The sequence below is a fragment of the Heteronotia binoei genome, chromosome 13, assembly GCF_032191835.1.
Source record: "Heteronotia binoei isolate CCM8104 ecotype False Entrance Well chromosome 13, APGP_CSIRO_Hbin_v1, whole genome shotgun sequence".
NCBI classification, from domain to species: Eukaryota; Metazoa; Chordata; class Lepidosauria; order Squamata; family Gekkonidae; genus Heteronotia; species Heteronotia binoei.
This window is the reverse complement of record NC_083235.1, coordinates 785,597-799,211: the sequence shown is the minus strand read 5'-3', so window position 1 is coordinate 799,211 and position 13,615 is coordinate 785,597. Positions and strand designations below refer to the sequence as shown.

The 13,615-nt window shown below is 54.7% G+C and overlaps 2 protein-coding genes across 6 annotated transcripts in view; both read left to right on the top strand.

Annotated features, from left to right (window-relative positions):
* The window catches only part of ELAVL3 (ELAV like RNA binding protein 3), a 95,706-nt gene extending 90,025 nt beyond the window's left edge, over positions 1-5,681 (top strand). The window contains exons 6-7 of one of the 5 annotated variants that reach the window (XM_060252531.1): positions 3,191-3,229; positions 5,038-5,681. In XM_060252531.1, the coding sequence (XP_060108514.1) occupies positions 3,191-3,229; positions 5,038-5,365 (367 nt within the window). In that variant the 3' untranslated portion in view covers positions 5,366-5,681. Of the gene's footprint in view, positions 1-3,190; positions 3,230-5,016 lie in introns of all 5 variants that reach the window. The other 4 variants (XM_060252528.1, XM_060252529.1, XM_060252533.1 and 1 more) reach the window with 4 other exon arrangements.
* ZNF653 (zinc finger protein 653) overlaps positions 1-13,615 on the top strand; it is a 194,848-nt gene that overhangs the window by 164,387 nt on the left and 16,846 nt on the right. The gene's annotated exons all lie outside the window — the stretch shown is intronic.

The window sequence follows — 13,615 nt, the reverse complement described above, 5'->3', positions numbered from 1 at the left end:
TGTGCATCAGCTGTTCAGGTCTCTTGAAGAAGGCAGTGATGGGTCTGGGGGGGGGGGGCTTGTGCCCGCGCCAGACAGGGACAGCGGTGACGGGGGGGGGGGGTGTCTTCCGTCCAATGTGCTCTTGGGTGCCTGGGGGCTCCAGAAGTCTCGGTCTGCAGCAAACATTCAGTACCCAGTATGTGCCATGTCATGTTTTCCATGTCTGTGTGCCAGGGCTGCGTCACAGGTGACATTTCCATACACAGGGGTAGGGCAGGAAGGAACCTTCTTGTCTGCCCACATCTCTCCTTCCCAGTGGCCAGCTGTGGCTTCTCGATTCTGACATGCTTGCAGTAAAACAGACTCACATCATTTGTGTGTGTAAAGCCAGACACAACTGGCCTCCTTTCTGCAGTGCGGCCAGGAAATGTCACGTGTGAAACGGCCTTTTGCTTCTTCCTAACTTGACGGTTGTGTGGCTCCCTGTTGTGCAGCACATGCTCCACCTCCCCCCCCCCGTGCTTCATCCCCCCTCCCCACGGCTGGCCATCCTCTCCTCTCCCTGCTCGGGGCCGCTAACAACCACACCTCATGCGCTCTGCTGGTTGGCGAAGGGGGCAGCCTTCCTGCTTTCTCCAGAGTGGATTGTGTGAGGAGGGGGGGGGGTGAGAGCCAGGGACGCCTGGTTAACTGGGAGAAGCAGTGGGGACACTGGGGGGGGGGGTGTAAGGAGGAGGCCAATGTGGAGAGCAGCCCTCTTGGGGGATTCTAGCCTTTCTTTCCCCGGGGGAGCGTAAGGGACGGTTCCTTTGCCTCAGGTGGTCATGGCTGTGTGATAGTTGTGTGTTTTGGACATTGGTGTGCCCATAGATGGAGCCTCCCAGAAGATCTTCTCTGCCTGGTGCCTCCGATCCTGACCCAGTCCCATCCCAAGATTAGAAGGTGCTCTGTATTCCTCCCTCCTGCAGGGCCAGGCCCCACGGTGTCAATCAGCCAGCCACATTTCAAATCCATTCAAACCACCTGAACATAGAACCACCGTACAGGGGCACAGAGCCAGGAAACGTTGCCTTGTTTCTTTTTGCCAGAGCTCTCAAATGCCTCCTGGGCTCCTTTTGGCAGCTCAGTTCTTCAGCCTTGTGGAAGAGGCCGGAGGGAGTGGCCTGGCCACCCCACCCTCTTCCAGGAGGCTGTTCAGTGCTGCCTCTCAAAAGCCACAGCCTAGCGGGCCAAGGCAGCAGAATGGCCTCTAGACCAGTGGGGCCTGCTGGGAAAAGGAAGGTGCCGCCCAGGACATGCCATGAGACGCAGTCCCTCCAGCCCCCAAGCAGACTTTGGATTCGTGCAGAAAAAGGCAGGCAGTCCTTGGAGGGCCCTCGGCCTGGCTGGCAAAGGAGGCACTGCCGTTGGCACCTGCTGAAGGGCTGAGATTGCCTCGCAAGGCAGCCCCTTGTGGGGAATCAGGCGGGCCCCCAGGTGCTGCGGGACTGAAACATTGTTCTCGGCAACGTGCGTGGAGGCCTTTTTTGCCTTCTATGGAGGGGAGCCAGTAACATTCTGGGAAGTCCGAGAACTCTTTCTCCCCCAGTTCCCCACCTGACTGTACATTTCTCTGCGTGGGCAGAGTCCTCTTGGGTAGGTTTGCAACTCTTATGTGGCCCCCGCGTTTGCCAAGACCTGTGCGGACAGAAAGGAGCATGTGTGGAGGCAGACATCTTCTTCTGACCCTTTTGGAAGAGTTTAGGCTGCTGGTTTAGAATGTGGAGAGTCAAGGACTCAGAGGTGGTGTCAGCCAGGTCCTGCCACCCAAAGCTGGTTCCTCTCAAGCCCCCCACCCCAATGAGCTGATCCCATCCAGGCCTCTCGACTCAAGGTGCCTACCGAGATTTTGTGTGATAGACAGACAGACAGACAGACAGCCACCTTGGCAACTGCACGTCCATGTTCTCCATTTCTGAAGGCCAGAAAAGGCTGGGTTTGCCCTACTGGGTGCTTTTTGATCATCTGGTTTTCTCTTCGATGTAGTCCCAGCCAGGCTCAATACCCAGGATATAATTTTGGTCCTTCCATTGGAATCTCCTGCACAGACATCCCTGGCAGAATCTGCCCACCGCTTAGCTGTTGTAAAAGAGAGCAGCATCTGCCTCGTGTACTCCATGCAATCATGTGAACACACATGTCAAAGTCATACACATATGAACGTAGTTTCCTTGTGTGTGCGTGTGTGTGTATGCGTGGTTCATTTAACATGCCTTGCCACAGAGCCATAAAAAGCAGGCTGGGGGTGCATACTTGGGTCTGAAACTGTTGCAGCTACTTGCTAAAGGTGCATTTTGCTCACACTGGAACATGCAAACTGGCGTGAGGCTCCAGGGTTTTCAGTGGCCGCATCTAGAGTTTAGAGGTGACATTAGATGTGCTGGGTGCATTTGCTGGAATGTGTACAGGTCACCCCATTGCACAGTTTGCAGGTTTCTTTACAGAATGCTGCCTTGTTGGGCAAACTTCTGTGTCGGGGTGGACGGTGGAGACCAGCTCATGAGCATGAAGGCCACAGTCTTTTGCTGCCAGAAGCTGGAGCAGGAACAGGATTTTTAGGTTTTGCCAACAACCCTGAGGGCCAGAAACTTCCTTTAAAAAAAAAAAAAACCAAACCAAGCTGAGATGCTTGCAGTTTGGGGGCAAGAGGGCACCTCCACAGATTTTTAGACAGGGAGGGTTGGAGCAGGAAACCTGAGCTTGCCCTTCTGTGGACAAAAGACAATGGTGGGTGGCAAGTTCTATCTGTCAAAGACCTTCGCTGTGTCCTGTTGCAGATGTGTTTTCCTAAAGGATTGTTATCCCCACCAGCCTCCTCCCCGTGTTTGAGTCACAGCCTCCGTTGCCCTCAATGCTGCCTGCCCCCTCTTCACACCTCCCCCAGGTGCAAAAACAGGTTAAAAATAGCTTGTGCCGGAGCATCTTCCCATGGCTATACTTTTTCAGCATTTTTATTATTTTTTTTAAAAGCTACCCAACCTCTCCAGGGCCTGAGAGCACCTCCGTGCCCTTTGCCATGGGCAGCCGCCCACACAGGTGGGTCATAGTCGCCCTGCGGCGGCTGCTCTGCCCCGCCCCCCCCCCCCCGGCCGATGAGCTCGCAGGGCCTTTCTGTTCCGAGATCGTCTACTAACAATGGCCTCTCCTCATCTTCCTCTTCCTCCCACAGGCTCGACAATTTGCTAAACATGGCCTACGGCGTCAAGAGGTAAATAGCTTTCCCGAGCTCCCCCCACTCCCTCCCCCCCTCAGTCCGCAGGGCAAGGCTGGCGTTTAAAAGGGCAAGAGCCCCCACCCCCTCAGCCTTGGCAGCCACAGGGCAGCTCTTTGTAGAAATAGGTTGTCACGACTTTGAGGGGGGAAGAGTGTCGCCTGAGGCAGACCACCACAGCCCCTCTGCCAAAGACCACTGGCGTCTTGATTTTTGGGCTGCTTGGTTCAGTGTTGCCCCCACCCGCCAGGACTAACCTTCTGTCTCCAGTCACTTCCCCCTTGGCCTGCCTCCCCGCTCCCCCCCAAGTGTGGGAAGCTGGAAAGGGAAAGCATCCATGAGAGAAGTTCTCCACTCCTTCCCTGTGGAACTTGCGTCTGGCTCAGGGAGATGAGCTCCCGTGGGGGGCGGAGGGGCTCCTGCTTCTGGGTCTTGTGCTGCTCTGTGTCATCCGTCTGTTGGTGCTTCTTGGTCTCATTTTATGCTCTGCTGCTGCTTTGGGGCGGGGCGGGGGGACACCCAAGGAGGCCCTCTGCCAGGGCAGCTGAAGGGGCCCCTGACAGCCCCCACAATCCTCACAGAAATCCCCTCTGGGGGCACAGTTGTTCTTAACCGGGGCGGGCAGCAGCCAGGAGGGGGACGGTTCCACAGCAGAAGGGGGCAGATCCTGGCCGGTGGTCGTGGCCCGGCTGGCTGCTCAGGTCGGTCCTGGGCAAAGGTCAGCTGGGATGCCGAAACTGGGGAGGGGGGTGCAGACTTTTTCCCATGTGGAGGAGAGGAGAGCTGTCCACAAGCACTGGCCAGGTGTTGTTTTGGCTTTGGTCTCCCTCTTCCAGGGTGCTTCAGGCAGTCTGCCACTCCAGCACCCATCCTCCGCCGTGGGGTGGGGGGTCCCCAGTCAAACATCCCCTTCCACGGGAAAGATGTGCAGAGGAGCGGCTAGGCCAGCAGCCACTGGTGTGCCTCAGTTTGGAAGCGGTTTATTGAGGCAGTGAACGGTCCCCTTTGCATGACAAGCGGTGTGTCTGAGGAGACCCTGCCAGTGCCCGTGCAGAAGGGACTGAGCTACCTGCGGCCACGCCCGGCCAGAGGGGAGCAGGTTGTCTGAACAGTCCCAGTGAGCAGCGTTGCCACCAGAGACAAGTAATGCCCCCACTCCCACCCTGGGATACAGAGTGCCAGGCTGAAGAAGGTGATGTGCAGAAGAGGGGAGGGAAAGGAGAGGGGCCAAGGGCACCCACAGAGACTGGGGAGAGGTCAGATGAGCAGCGGCTCCACTAGGTTCCCTCTCACCAAAGCCTGCATCTGGTTTCCAAATCTCCGCTCAAAACAGCCCCCCTACCCCTGGCCTTGCCCAGTTTCTAGGGTGTTGGTTGCTACCATGACTGTTCTCAAAAGTCTGGGGGTGTTTTCTTCCGTCTGGAAATGGCGGTTTTCAGCACACCAAATTCTACAGGACATTCCTGCTCTTGCCTAATGAGATTTCGCCAGAAATGCCATGAAGCCCAAGAGAGCAGAATGGCAGGCAGAGGGGTCAGCCCCCGCTGGGGTCTCTGGAAAGGCTCCTCAGGGTGGGGGCAGCCGCTGGGGTCAAGGTGCTTCTGCCGTCTTCCTCAGAGGGGCACTGTCCCACTCAGAGCCTCCTTGCCTGCGGGAGGCGAGAGTCAGACAGGTGGGCTGGCGGTGGCTCTCCCAGGGGCGTGGCCTCCCCTAGCCCCTCCTCCTCCATCACCGCTGCCCAGTGAGCTGATGCTGGTGGACTGCCAGCCTTACACCCAAAGTAGTCCTCTCTCCTTGATCTCCAGGTTCTCCCCCATAACGATCGACAGCATGACCAGCCTGGCGGGCGTCAACCTGACAGGGGCCTCCAGCGCGGGCTGGTGCATCTTTGTGTACAACCTCTCTCCCGAGGCAGACGAGAGCGTCCTCTGGCAGCTCTTTGGCCCTTTTGGGGCCGTCACCAACGTCAAGGTGATCCGCGACTTCACCACCAACAAGTGCAAGGGCTTTGGCTTTGTCACCATGACCAACTATGACGAAGCCGCCATGGCCATCGCCAGCCTGAACGGCTACCGACTGGGCGACCGGATCCTCCAGGTTTCCTTCAAGACCAGTAAGCAACACAAGGCATGAGCGAGCGGGGAGGGGGGAGGGAGGAGCAACCCGCCTGCCGGGAACAGCCCTCTTCCCCGACTCCTCGACAGGATGGAAATATTCATTGACTCAATGTTGCCGAATATTCAACCGCCAGACACCGTGATCTTCTCTGGGGGGCAGGAGGCTCTCCCCTCCCTCTCCCTGGTGCCCGACAGCCCCACGGGGCGCACGGACACAGCAAACCGTCAGCCACTCCGGGACGGTCCGACCCTGCTCTGGTAACGCGCAGGGGAGACTTGTCCACTCCGAATAAATACGACATCATCTCTCTCTGTTTCTAAGCTTGAGGACCCCCCGCCCCATCCTACACTTTCCTAGAGCCCCTCTGCTCGAGGGCAAACAGAAACTATTCCCAATTCTGTCCATTCTTGTTTCCCCCTCGGAATTCTGACCCCTGACCCCACCCCCATGTTGCTCATTTGGTGGGGCACTGGAGGATTAAGAGCCACTCTTTGCAAGGTGTAATAGCCCCCCCCCCCAAGTGTCAGACCACTGTGGGTCAACAAACCTAAGGAAGGAGGGCAAGACGGGTCTTTTGCGTTGGCCTCAGCAGTGGCGCCTCAATGGTCCACACCACCCCCGTTGTTCTTGCCTGTTCCTAAAAGGAACAAATCCAGAGAGAGGGGAGGGGAGGGGAGTGCTTCGCCATCTTTCGCTAGCCCTCTGAGGTGTTTGTCATAGTCCTTGCTAATCCCATCACCTTGCCTGGCCCTTGATTCAAGTGCTTCTGGGAAAGAAAGAAAGAAGCCCAGTCCCAATCTTGTACGTCCCGAATGTGGATCCCGCCTCTGAGTTCTTGAAGCAGCTTCATTCCCAGGGAAGCTCAGCATCATTTCTTGGAGCTCTGTTTCTGCAAGTTAGCTAATTGTGCTTGTTCATTTGCTGATTTCCGCAAACACTTTGGATTCAAAGGAGGGCATGGCCCATCATCCCGAGTGGATCAGGCAGAGACTTTGGGGGCCGTGAGCAGAGTCCACCAGGCGGTCCTAATGGCTTTTCAGTCGGTTGAGAGTAGCCACACTGCTTTGGGGCCAGAACTGGGGACCCGCTCGCTGTGGGCCGAGGAAGTGTTCTGCTGGGCCTTCTGGACTGAAGGGTTTGCAGGACTGTGCCTGGGGCCTCTGGGGAGGGGGAGAGGCAGGCCACCCCCCCCCCTGCATGGGGCTCTTTCGCTTTTCAGGAGGCCAGAAAGGTGTTTTTGACCAAGGGAAGGTGTGGGGGACGGGAGGCGCTCCTCATCTCCTGGGCAGGCAGCTTCCTGGCTCTTTTTCAGTGTACGATTGAACATGTGACCTAACAAAACAGTTAAAAAAGGAATACATGCAAAAGATGAAGTAGGAAACTAAACAGAAAAAAAATTTAAAAGATTTTTAAGAATCTATTTTTATAGAAAAGGAAAGAGAGACCATGTTGGGAATTTTTACTGGGATTCTTGAACTTCACAGGTAGTCTCACACACACACACGCACACACACTCCGAGAGAAGAGGAGGGCCCTCCGCCCTGTGCTACTGCTGGGCCCCCCCACTCATCCCTCCCCATGGGCCTTTCCAGACAGCAAAATCCCCAGGCATTCTTTGTACGGCTAGGCTCGTGGTCTCTTGACACCATGCAGCAGGGGAGCTGTTCTTGCCACAGTGGGTGGGGAAGGCGGGAGATCCAGGACTTGGGGTCCTCAAAGGCCTCCCCTGGCCACCCCTGCTTTGTCCACTCCCCCCAAGCTAGAAGCAGGGCAGGGCTGAGCTTCCTTTCAGGGCGGGAACGTGAGCAGAGACACAAAGAGGTGGCACAGCAGAATGTGCACCAGCTAAAAGCATTCTAAAAAATGCCCACAGCGTGAGCAGTTCAGGAAGAAACAGACCACAGAGTTTAATGGTGCAGGAAGGAGGGGTTTTCTTTCAGATTGACTATTGAGTCTGGAAAGGACAACTGTAATACGTTGCATTCCAGTGTTTTCTGTGTTATGTTTCGGCCTTTTCTCAGACCTGATTTGGGGTGATTCACCACCACCATCCTGAAATAATATTTCTAGTGCCAGCCAACCTGCTGCAGACGAAGCAGCTGCTCCCCGGGGTCTCCTTCCCTCTTCACAGCCGCTTCTGCTTCTCAGCATCATTCAGGTATCTCCCTCCCGGTGGCGGCGGCAGCATCCTTGAAGCAGCCCTTCCTCCGTCCCTTTTTTAATACAAGGGGGGAGGCTGTGGAGGCAGCCACTTTAATTAATGCAGTCAAAACTGGCCGACTGGTTTTCTTGCCTTCCTGTCATCATTGAGGAACTGTTTTGGTTGCAAAGAGAAAGGCTCCTCCTCCCCTCCACTGAGAGCAAACAGGAAGTAACTAAGCTGAGAAACAGCAAGCGCTGGTAAAGAAGGATGGGAAGAATGGGAAGGCCTGTGACTGGGAGATCTGGGCGGAGGGGCCTTGCCTCTGTGGAGGCAGGCAGGGGGCGGAAGGGGGATGTAGCATCGTGTCCACCCCCCTTTGAGACTGCTGGCTGCTGCTTCCAGAACAGGGCTGCAGTTGCCTCACATGGGAGCAGGGGTGCTGTGCCGCTCCCCCTCTCCGCACCTGCCCCAAAGCACTGCAGGCAGCAATGGGCAAGGAGCCCGTTTCTGCCCACCTGACAGAAGCACTTGAGCAAGGGAATGCCTCTGGAGCACTTGGAACCACTGAGCCAGCCGTCCGGGGGGCACAAGAAAGACTGAGAGGTTCTTGTGCAAGACAAGCACTTGATCCCAGCGATTCAGGGATGGGCCTGCCCATCATGTTGGAGACTCTTTGGAGGAGCCACTTCCCCCCACCTGCTGTTGCAAAGGTGGCTGTTTTATGGCAAGAAAGGGGGAGGGGGGCTGTAAGCAGCCTGCCTCCCTGGCCCAAAGACAAAGGGTCAAGGTTCATGGTCTTCATTTGTCTAAGAGTTCCTCTTCCCAGTCCTTTGGCTTCCGCTTCAGAATCTTTAGAAAATGGTTCACAAAACGGAAACAGAAAAAGCCCGACCCAGTGAATGCTGCGGTGTGCTTTGCTGTGCTGGGGAAGACACCCCCCCCCCCCCCGCTGTATGCATGCAGGGCTGCCTCTTCCTCTCCCGAGCAGGTTCCCCCCGGGAGCAGGAGAAGCCTTCCTGGAGAGGGCTGCGGGCAGCCTGCCTGCCTTCCCCCCAAGGTGGCTTCGAGAGGCTCTCCAGGATGACGTTGAGAGACCCTGGAACAGAAGAGCCCAGTCTGCGGGGGGTGGGGGAGGGCACAGGGCACTTTCAGCAGCAGCCGCAGGTTTCTCTGACAGGGTGGTAGGTTTGCTTTCCACTTCCCAGCAGAGAGGCTGTCTGAGCCAAGCGGTGAGACTTCTGGGCAGTCACCTCAAGGAGTCTGGGGGAAGCCACGAGGGCAGCCAGCTCTCACTCCCTGTTTCAAAGACATCTCGTGTAGGGCAGTGACAGGGTAGGGCAGTTGCCAGCACAGGGGGCTCAGGGTCTGCTCTGCTTGGGCTACCACAACACCGTGTGCCTCTTGGCCAACGAGCCCTCCAAGCAGGGGCCCTGCAGGCTGCCAGGCAGGTCTCCTGTGGAGACTAGCTGGGGCCCCAAACCCCAGAGGAAGCCCTCCTCTTCCCGGGCTCTATGATTTCCTGGGCAGGGGCCTCTCTCATCATGGGGGGGCCCTTCTTTTATTTGGGGCAGGGCAAGGCACCAACTCAGTGCCCAGGCAGAGTTTAGTGCCACGGGGTGCTCTTGGGGTGTGCCCCGCACAGCAGAGTGGCATCCCCGGACTGGGCTTCCTCAGCAGAAAACATGCAGCAGAAAGATTGTTTCGTGCTCAGGTTTGCCTGCAACGTGGACAGTGGCGCCTGCTCTTCCAAAGGCAGCTCAGGAGGGTGGCTGGCCAGTGCCGGGGAACCTCTCAGGGGCCTCTGGCCTTGCCCATCTGTTGTGGGAGGTTTGGGACGGAAGGGTTCGCCGCTTGCCCTGGGGGCTTGGATGCAGACTGCATTTGAATGCCCCAGACAAACTGGCGCTTGGTGGTGGTGGGTGGTCCCTTCCTTCTCCCTCTTGCAGACGTGGCTGAGATGCCAGTTTGGGGTCCTGGAGCCCTTTCATCCAACTTCAGGGGGGCCTTTCAACAGACTGGGGTTTTCCATCTTGACCAGTGAGCGGGCCAGGACTGAACCAAAACCAAACCCCAGTTTGTTCAGACTGCCCAATTCAGGCAGCTTGACTGGAGGCTTCCAGACCCCTCGGTTCTTTCACTGAAGAAGGGGGCGAACAGGCTGAGGCGGGAGGCTGGGTTGCAAAGGCTGAATCCAGGCCTGTCTGTTCCAATGAAGTGGGCGGGTCATCTGTGGCGAGGCAACTGAGCCCCTCCCCCCCCAGCAGCCAGGAGGAGAGGCTGAGTTAAAGCAAAACCAAACCCTCATTCAGCACCATGTTGAATCCAGTGGTGCTTCTGTACCAGAGGCAACATTTGATTGGACTTGAATCCAAAACAATGCAGATCTTTCAAAAAGAAAGCAAAGGAACTCACAGCTCTTCTCTTTCCTCACCCGGCCTTTGCCACATGAGCACGACGTGAAAAGGAGGCAGGGGACAGGTTTTCCCATCAGTTCTTTGCACCCCCCCGCCCCCCCCCAGCCTCCCTTGGCTATTCCTGTTGGTTCCCACCAGAACGTCCAAAGATCTCATCTCTTTGTTGCCAGATGTCCTGTCCCTGCAATGTAAACCATGGGGTGAAGGGGGCCGGGCCAGGCCAGGCTGGGGGGGGGGGATTCCTCTGCCAGGCCCAAGCCTGCTGCTGCTGCCTCCCTGCCCACCCACCCTGGGGAGCCCCTCCCTTGGTCCTTGGCCCCCCACCACTCCGGCCAACTTCTCTTGACTGGTCTGGCTTTTAAAAGGCTTTAAAAAGAAGCAGTTTTCCATGGTTGTGTTTTGCAACCACCTGCCAAATGCCTGGGGGGGGGGGGTCTAGTGATTGTGGAGGAAAACAGCAACCTGGTTTCTCCAATCCAAGCCAGAAGGACTTTTTTACATGTCAGAAAGCCCGCTCTTTGGGGCTGCTGCTTTGAAAAACTTATTTCACTGATTAATTTTTTTTGGGGGGGGATGTAAGGCCCCCTCTCTCTCTCCCTCCCTTCAGAGGGGAAGCTGGAAGGTGCTGGCTGGGGCCTCCTCCTCTGTGGCGTTCAGTGTCTGCGTTTCTTGGCATCTCCCCCCCCTCCCCCCACCTCTCCAAGGAAATAATCAAAAGGGAAGAAGTCTCCCTTCAAAGCTAACTTTTAAAAAAAGAGACGCAATTGCTACTGCCTTTCCGGAGGCATCTCTTTGGATCCGTGTCCACAAATCATATCCTGAAAATGCACATCAAGCTATTTTTCATTCTTTTAATTTATTTATTTATTGAGTTTGGTTGCTGGAAGCGAGCGAAGGCGTCCGTCCCTCGGGCCGTGCAGCCGGAGGCTTTCTTTTCTTTTGCTCTCAAAAGCAAAAAAAGCGGAAATAAACGAACAACATTTAAAAGACGAACTTAATGATAATTAAACATTTTAGCATTAGTTCGAGTTTTAATTGTTTAATGATTTAGAAATTAGTTTAGGATTTCTTGATTTCGACAATAAATGTGTTCACTTGTGTTTTGTAACCGTCTGTGGCAGCTTCTGTTTGCGATAAAATGAGAAAAAAAAAGAACAAAAAAACCTGGCACCATTAACTCTTGTATCTTTTTGCGGATTTTAGCTTCTTGTAGTTTTAACTTATTGTTAACTTAAATATTTATTACTGCCTTGTAAGAGTACATTTGTGTATATTTATGTTCTCATCAGAGTTGCAAGTTAAAAGGGAAAATATTTTTTAATTTGCTGAGGAGTGATTATTCCTAATTTATTTATTAAATAGCAAACAAAACTGAAACAATAATAAAAAAGCTTAAAAGGACAGGCTCTCTCCAACTTGGCAAAGTGCACAGAAGTTAAAAAACACCAACAATTAAGCCAACTAATGTGACATAAACAGAACAAAATCCTTTATAGGCAAATTTGTTTGTGGGGTTTGATGTTACATCTACTTTTGTCTTGTTGGGATAAATACATTTGAGTCTTCATCCTAATAGAAAGTTGGGGAGGGGGCGGGAAACCTGTCGCGTGTCATTTTCTCTATTTAATTCTTCTGTTTTGTACCCTCTGCCCTTCAGATGCTGCCACGCAGTACCCTTCCCCACATTTGGAATTACTTTAGTGGCAAGATGTTCTGTTTGTTTTAAAACTTTAAAATGAGCGCCACAAGGGGCTGAAAACGGTTGGCGTCAAGGAACAGCCTGGTCTTTTCAGGCCCCGATTCCCTGGGATTGGGAAACACAGGCAGAGGCTGCCGGAACAACAGCAGTCCACATCCCTCCGGTGTCACATCTAGGGAGTCGGAAGGAAGCCCGCTTGGCTCTCTGAGCTTTTCTCCCGAGCGGCAGGCTGTGGCTGTCGAACGTAATCTGATGATGAAGGGTTGGAACGCCTGTTTCAATGCAGGTTCCAGTCAAATCAAGTCTTTCTCTGCTAGAAGGGGGGGGGGGGGGAGAAGAGGCAAGGATTTGTGACTCTGTAGTCAGTCACTTTAAAAAAGGAAGGAAGAAAGAAACAGGAGGGGTCCATGGCAGTTAACTGAATTTAGGCATATATTTATCTTGGTCTTAAATAAGCAGCCAACGAATTAAATAAAAACAGTCAAAAGAAAGTCAAAATGCAAAGCTAATTAAGCTAATTGTTCAAAGGCTCACATTTAATCCATCTTTAGTTTTCCACTGAGTTTCCAAAGGAAGGGAGTGACTTACTAGCCTAACATCTCAAGGTGAAGCAGACTGGCCTGCTTGGGTGGGTTTCTTCTGCAGAATCACCCAGGGAGCTCAAGGGCTCCCTCCCGCTCCAGGCTACGAAGTAGTAAGAGCAGAAGATGATGATTTGTACCCCGCCCTTCACTCTGAATCTCAGAGTGTCTCACCATCTTCTTCTCCCACAACAACCCTGTGAGGTGGGTGGGGCTGCGAGAGCTCTCCCAAAAGCTGCCCTTTGAAGGACAAAGTCAAGCTGCCCAGGCCCAAGATGGCCCTCTGGGCTGCCTGGAACCCTTCTGGCTCTTTGGAATGAGCAACTGCTCCCGGCCAATCGAATCCCACCTGGAACAAAACTGACATTAGATGATGACTTCAGAGAAGCGGGGAGCTGGACATGGGCTGCCAGTCTCCAGCCCAAAGTTCAAGCACTCGGAGAAACATTGCCAATTTAGCCATTGCAAGGCTTTCTTTTTGAAAAGCACCCTGAGAGCTGAAAAGAAAGTGGTGCCATTATTGCCCAGAGTCTCGGTGCCTCAATGGCGGCTGAGGGGGAGGTGTTCTGCTGGACAGCTCTGCTCCCCTCTTCCGGGCTGAACGAAGAGGGGCCTCCTCCTCTCTGGGGTCAACCTCTTTGGGCACCAGCAGTTTCCCCAAGAGGCTCAGCTGGACCCACCCAAAGCTTCCTGGCTCCTGCAATGGCTGCCCTACCTCCCGGGCAGAGCCCACAGCAATGGAAGCTGTGCAGAGACATGGCCAGGTATCCTCCTGGGTACCGCCCCAGCTGTGCTCCCCTCCCCAGGAGCGTGGCCTCAAGCCTGGAAGGAGGCTGGTCCATCTTGGCCAGTGGGAAACGGGCAAGACTTTCCCCTTCTTCCCATGGCTGATACTGGGAGGTGGGAGTGGATTAGGCTGAGTAAGGGTGCAACTAACAGCCTGAAGGGAAACTGAGACATTTCCTGTTTCAGTCCATCAGGCTGCTAGCAGATGAACACCCCCCCCCCTGCAACCTGGCTAACTTTCCAGTCACCCCCAGGCCCAGGGAAAGCAGCAATCACCCACACTGGCCCACTCCGCAAAACCCAGAAGACACCCCATCCACCCGATGCCTGCAAGATCCCGTTCCCCAGGCTTCCCCAAACAGCCCGCTCTGCTGCCCTTCCTGCAGCCTGCCTGCCCAAAGAAAGGCCTCTCTGGAATCAGGGCCCGGGTGGCTGCTTCCAGCCCCAGCCCTTTGGGCCAGCCCCCCGCCCCCACTTGATTTCTGACTCCCTTCCCCGCATCTCAACAAGGGCATTTTTGTGGCACACAAAAAGTTGTTTCTGTTGTGGCTCGTTGGTTTTTCAGAACAGCCACAGCGATTCTAGCCTCTTCTTGACTATTTTTTCAAACAGCAATAAGTGCCAGTTTGAGTTTACTAAAAA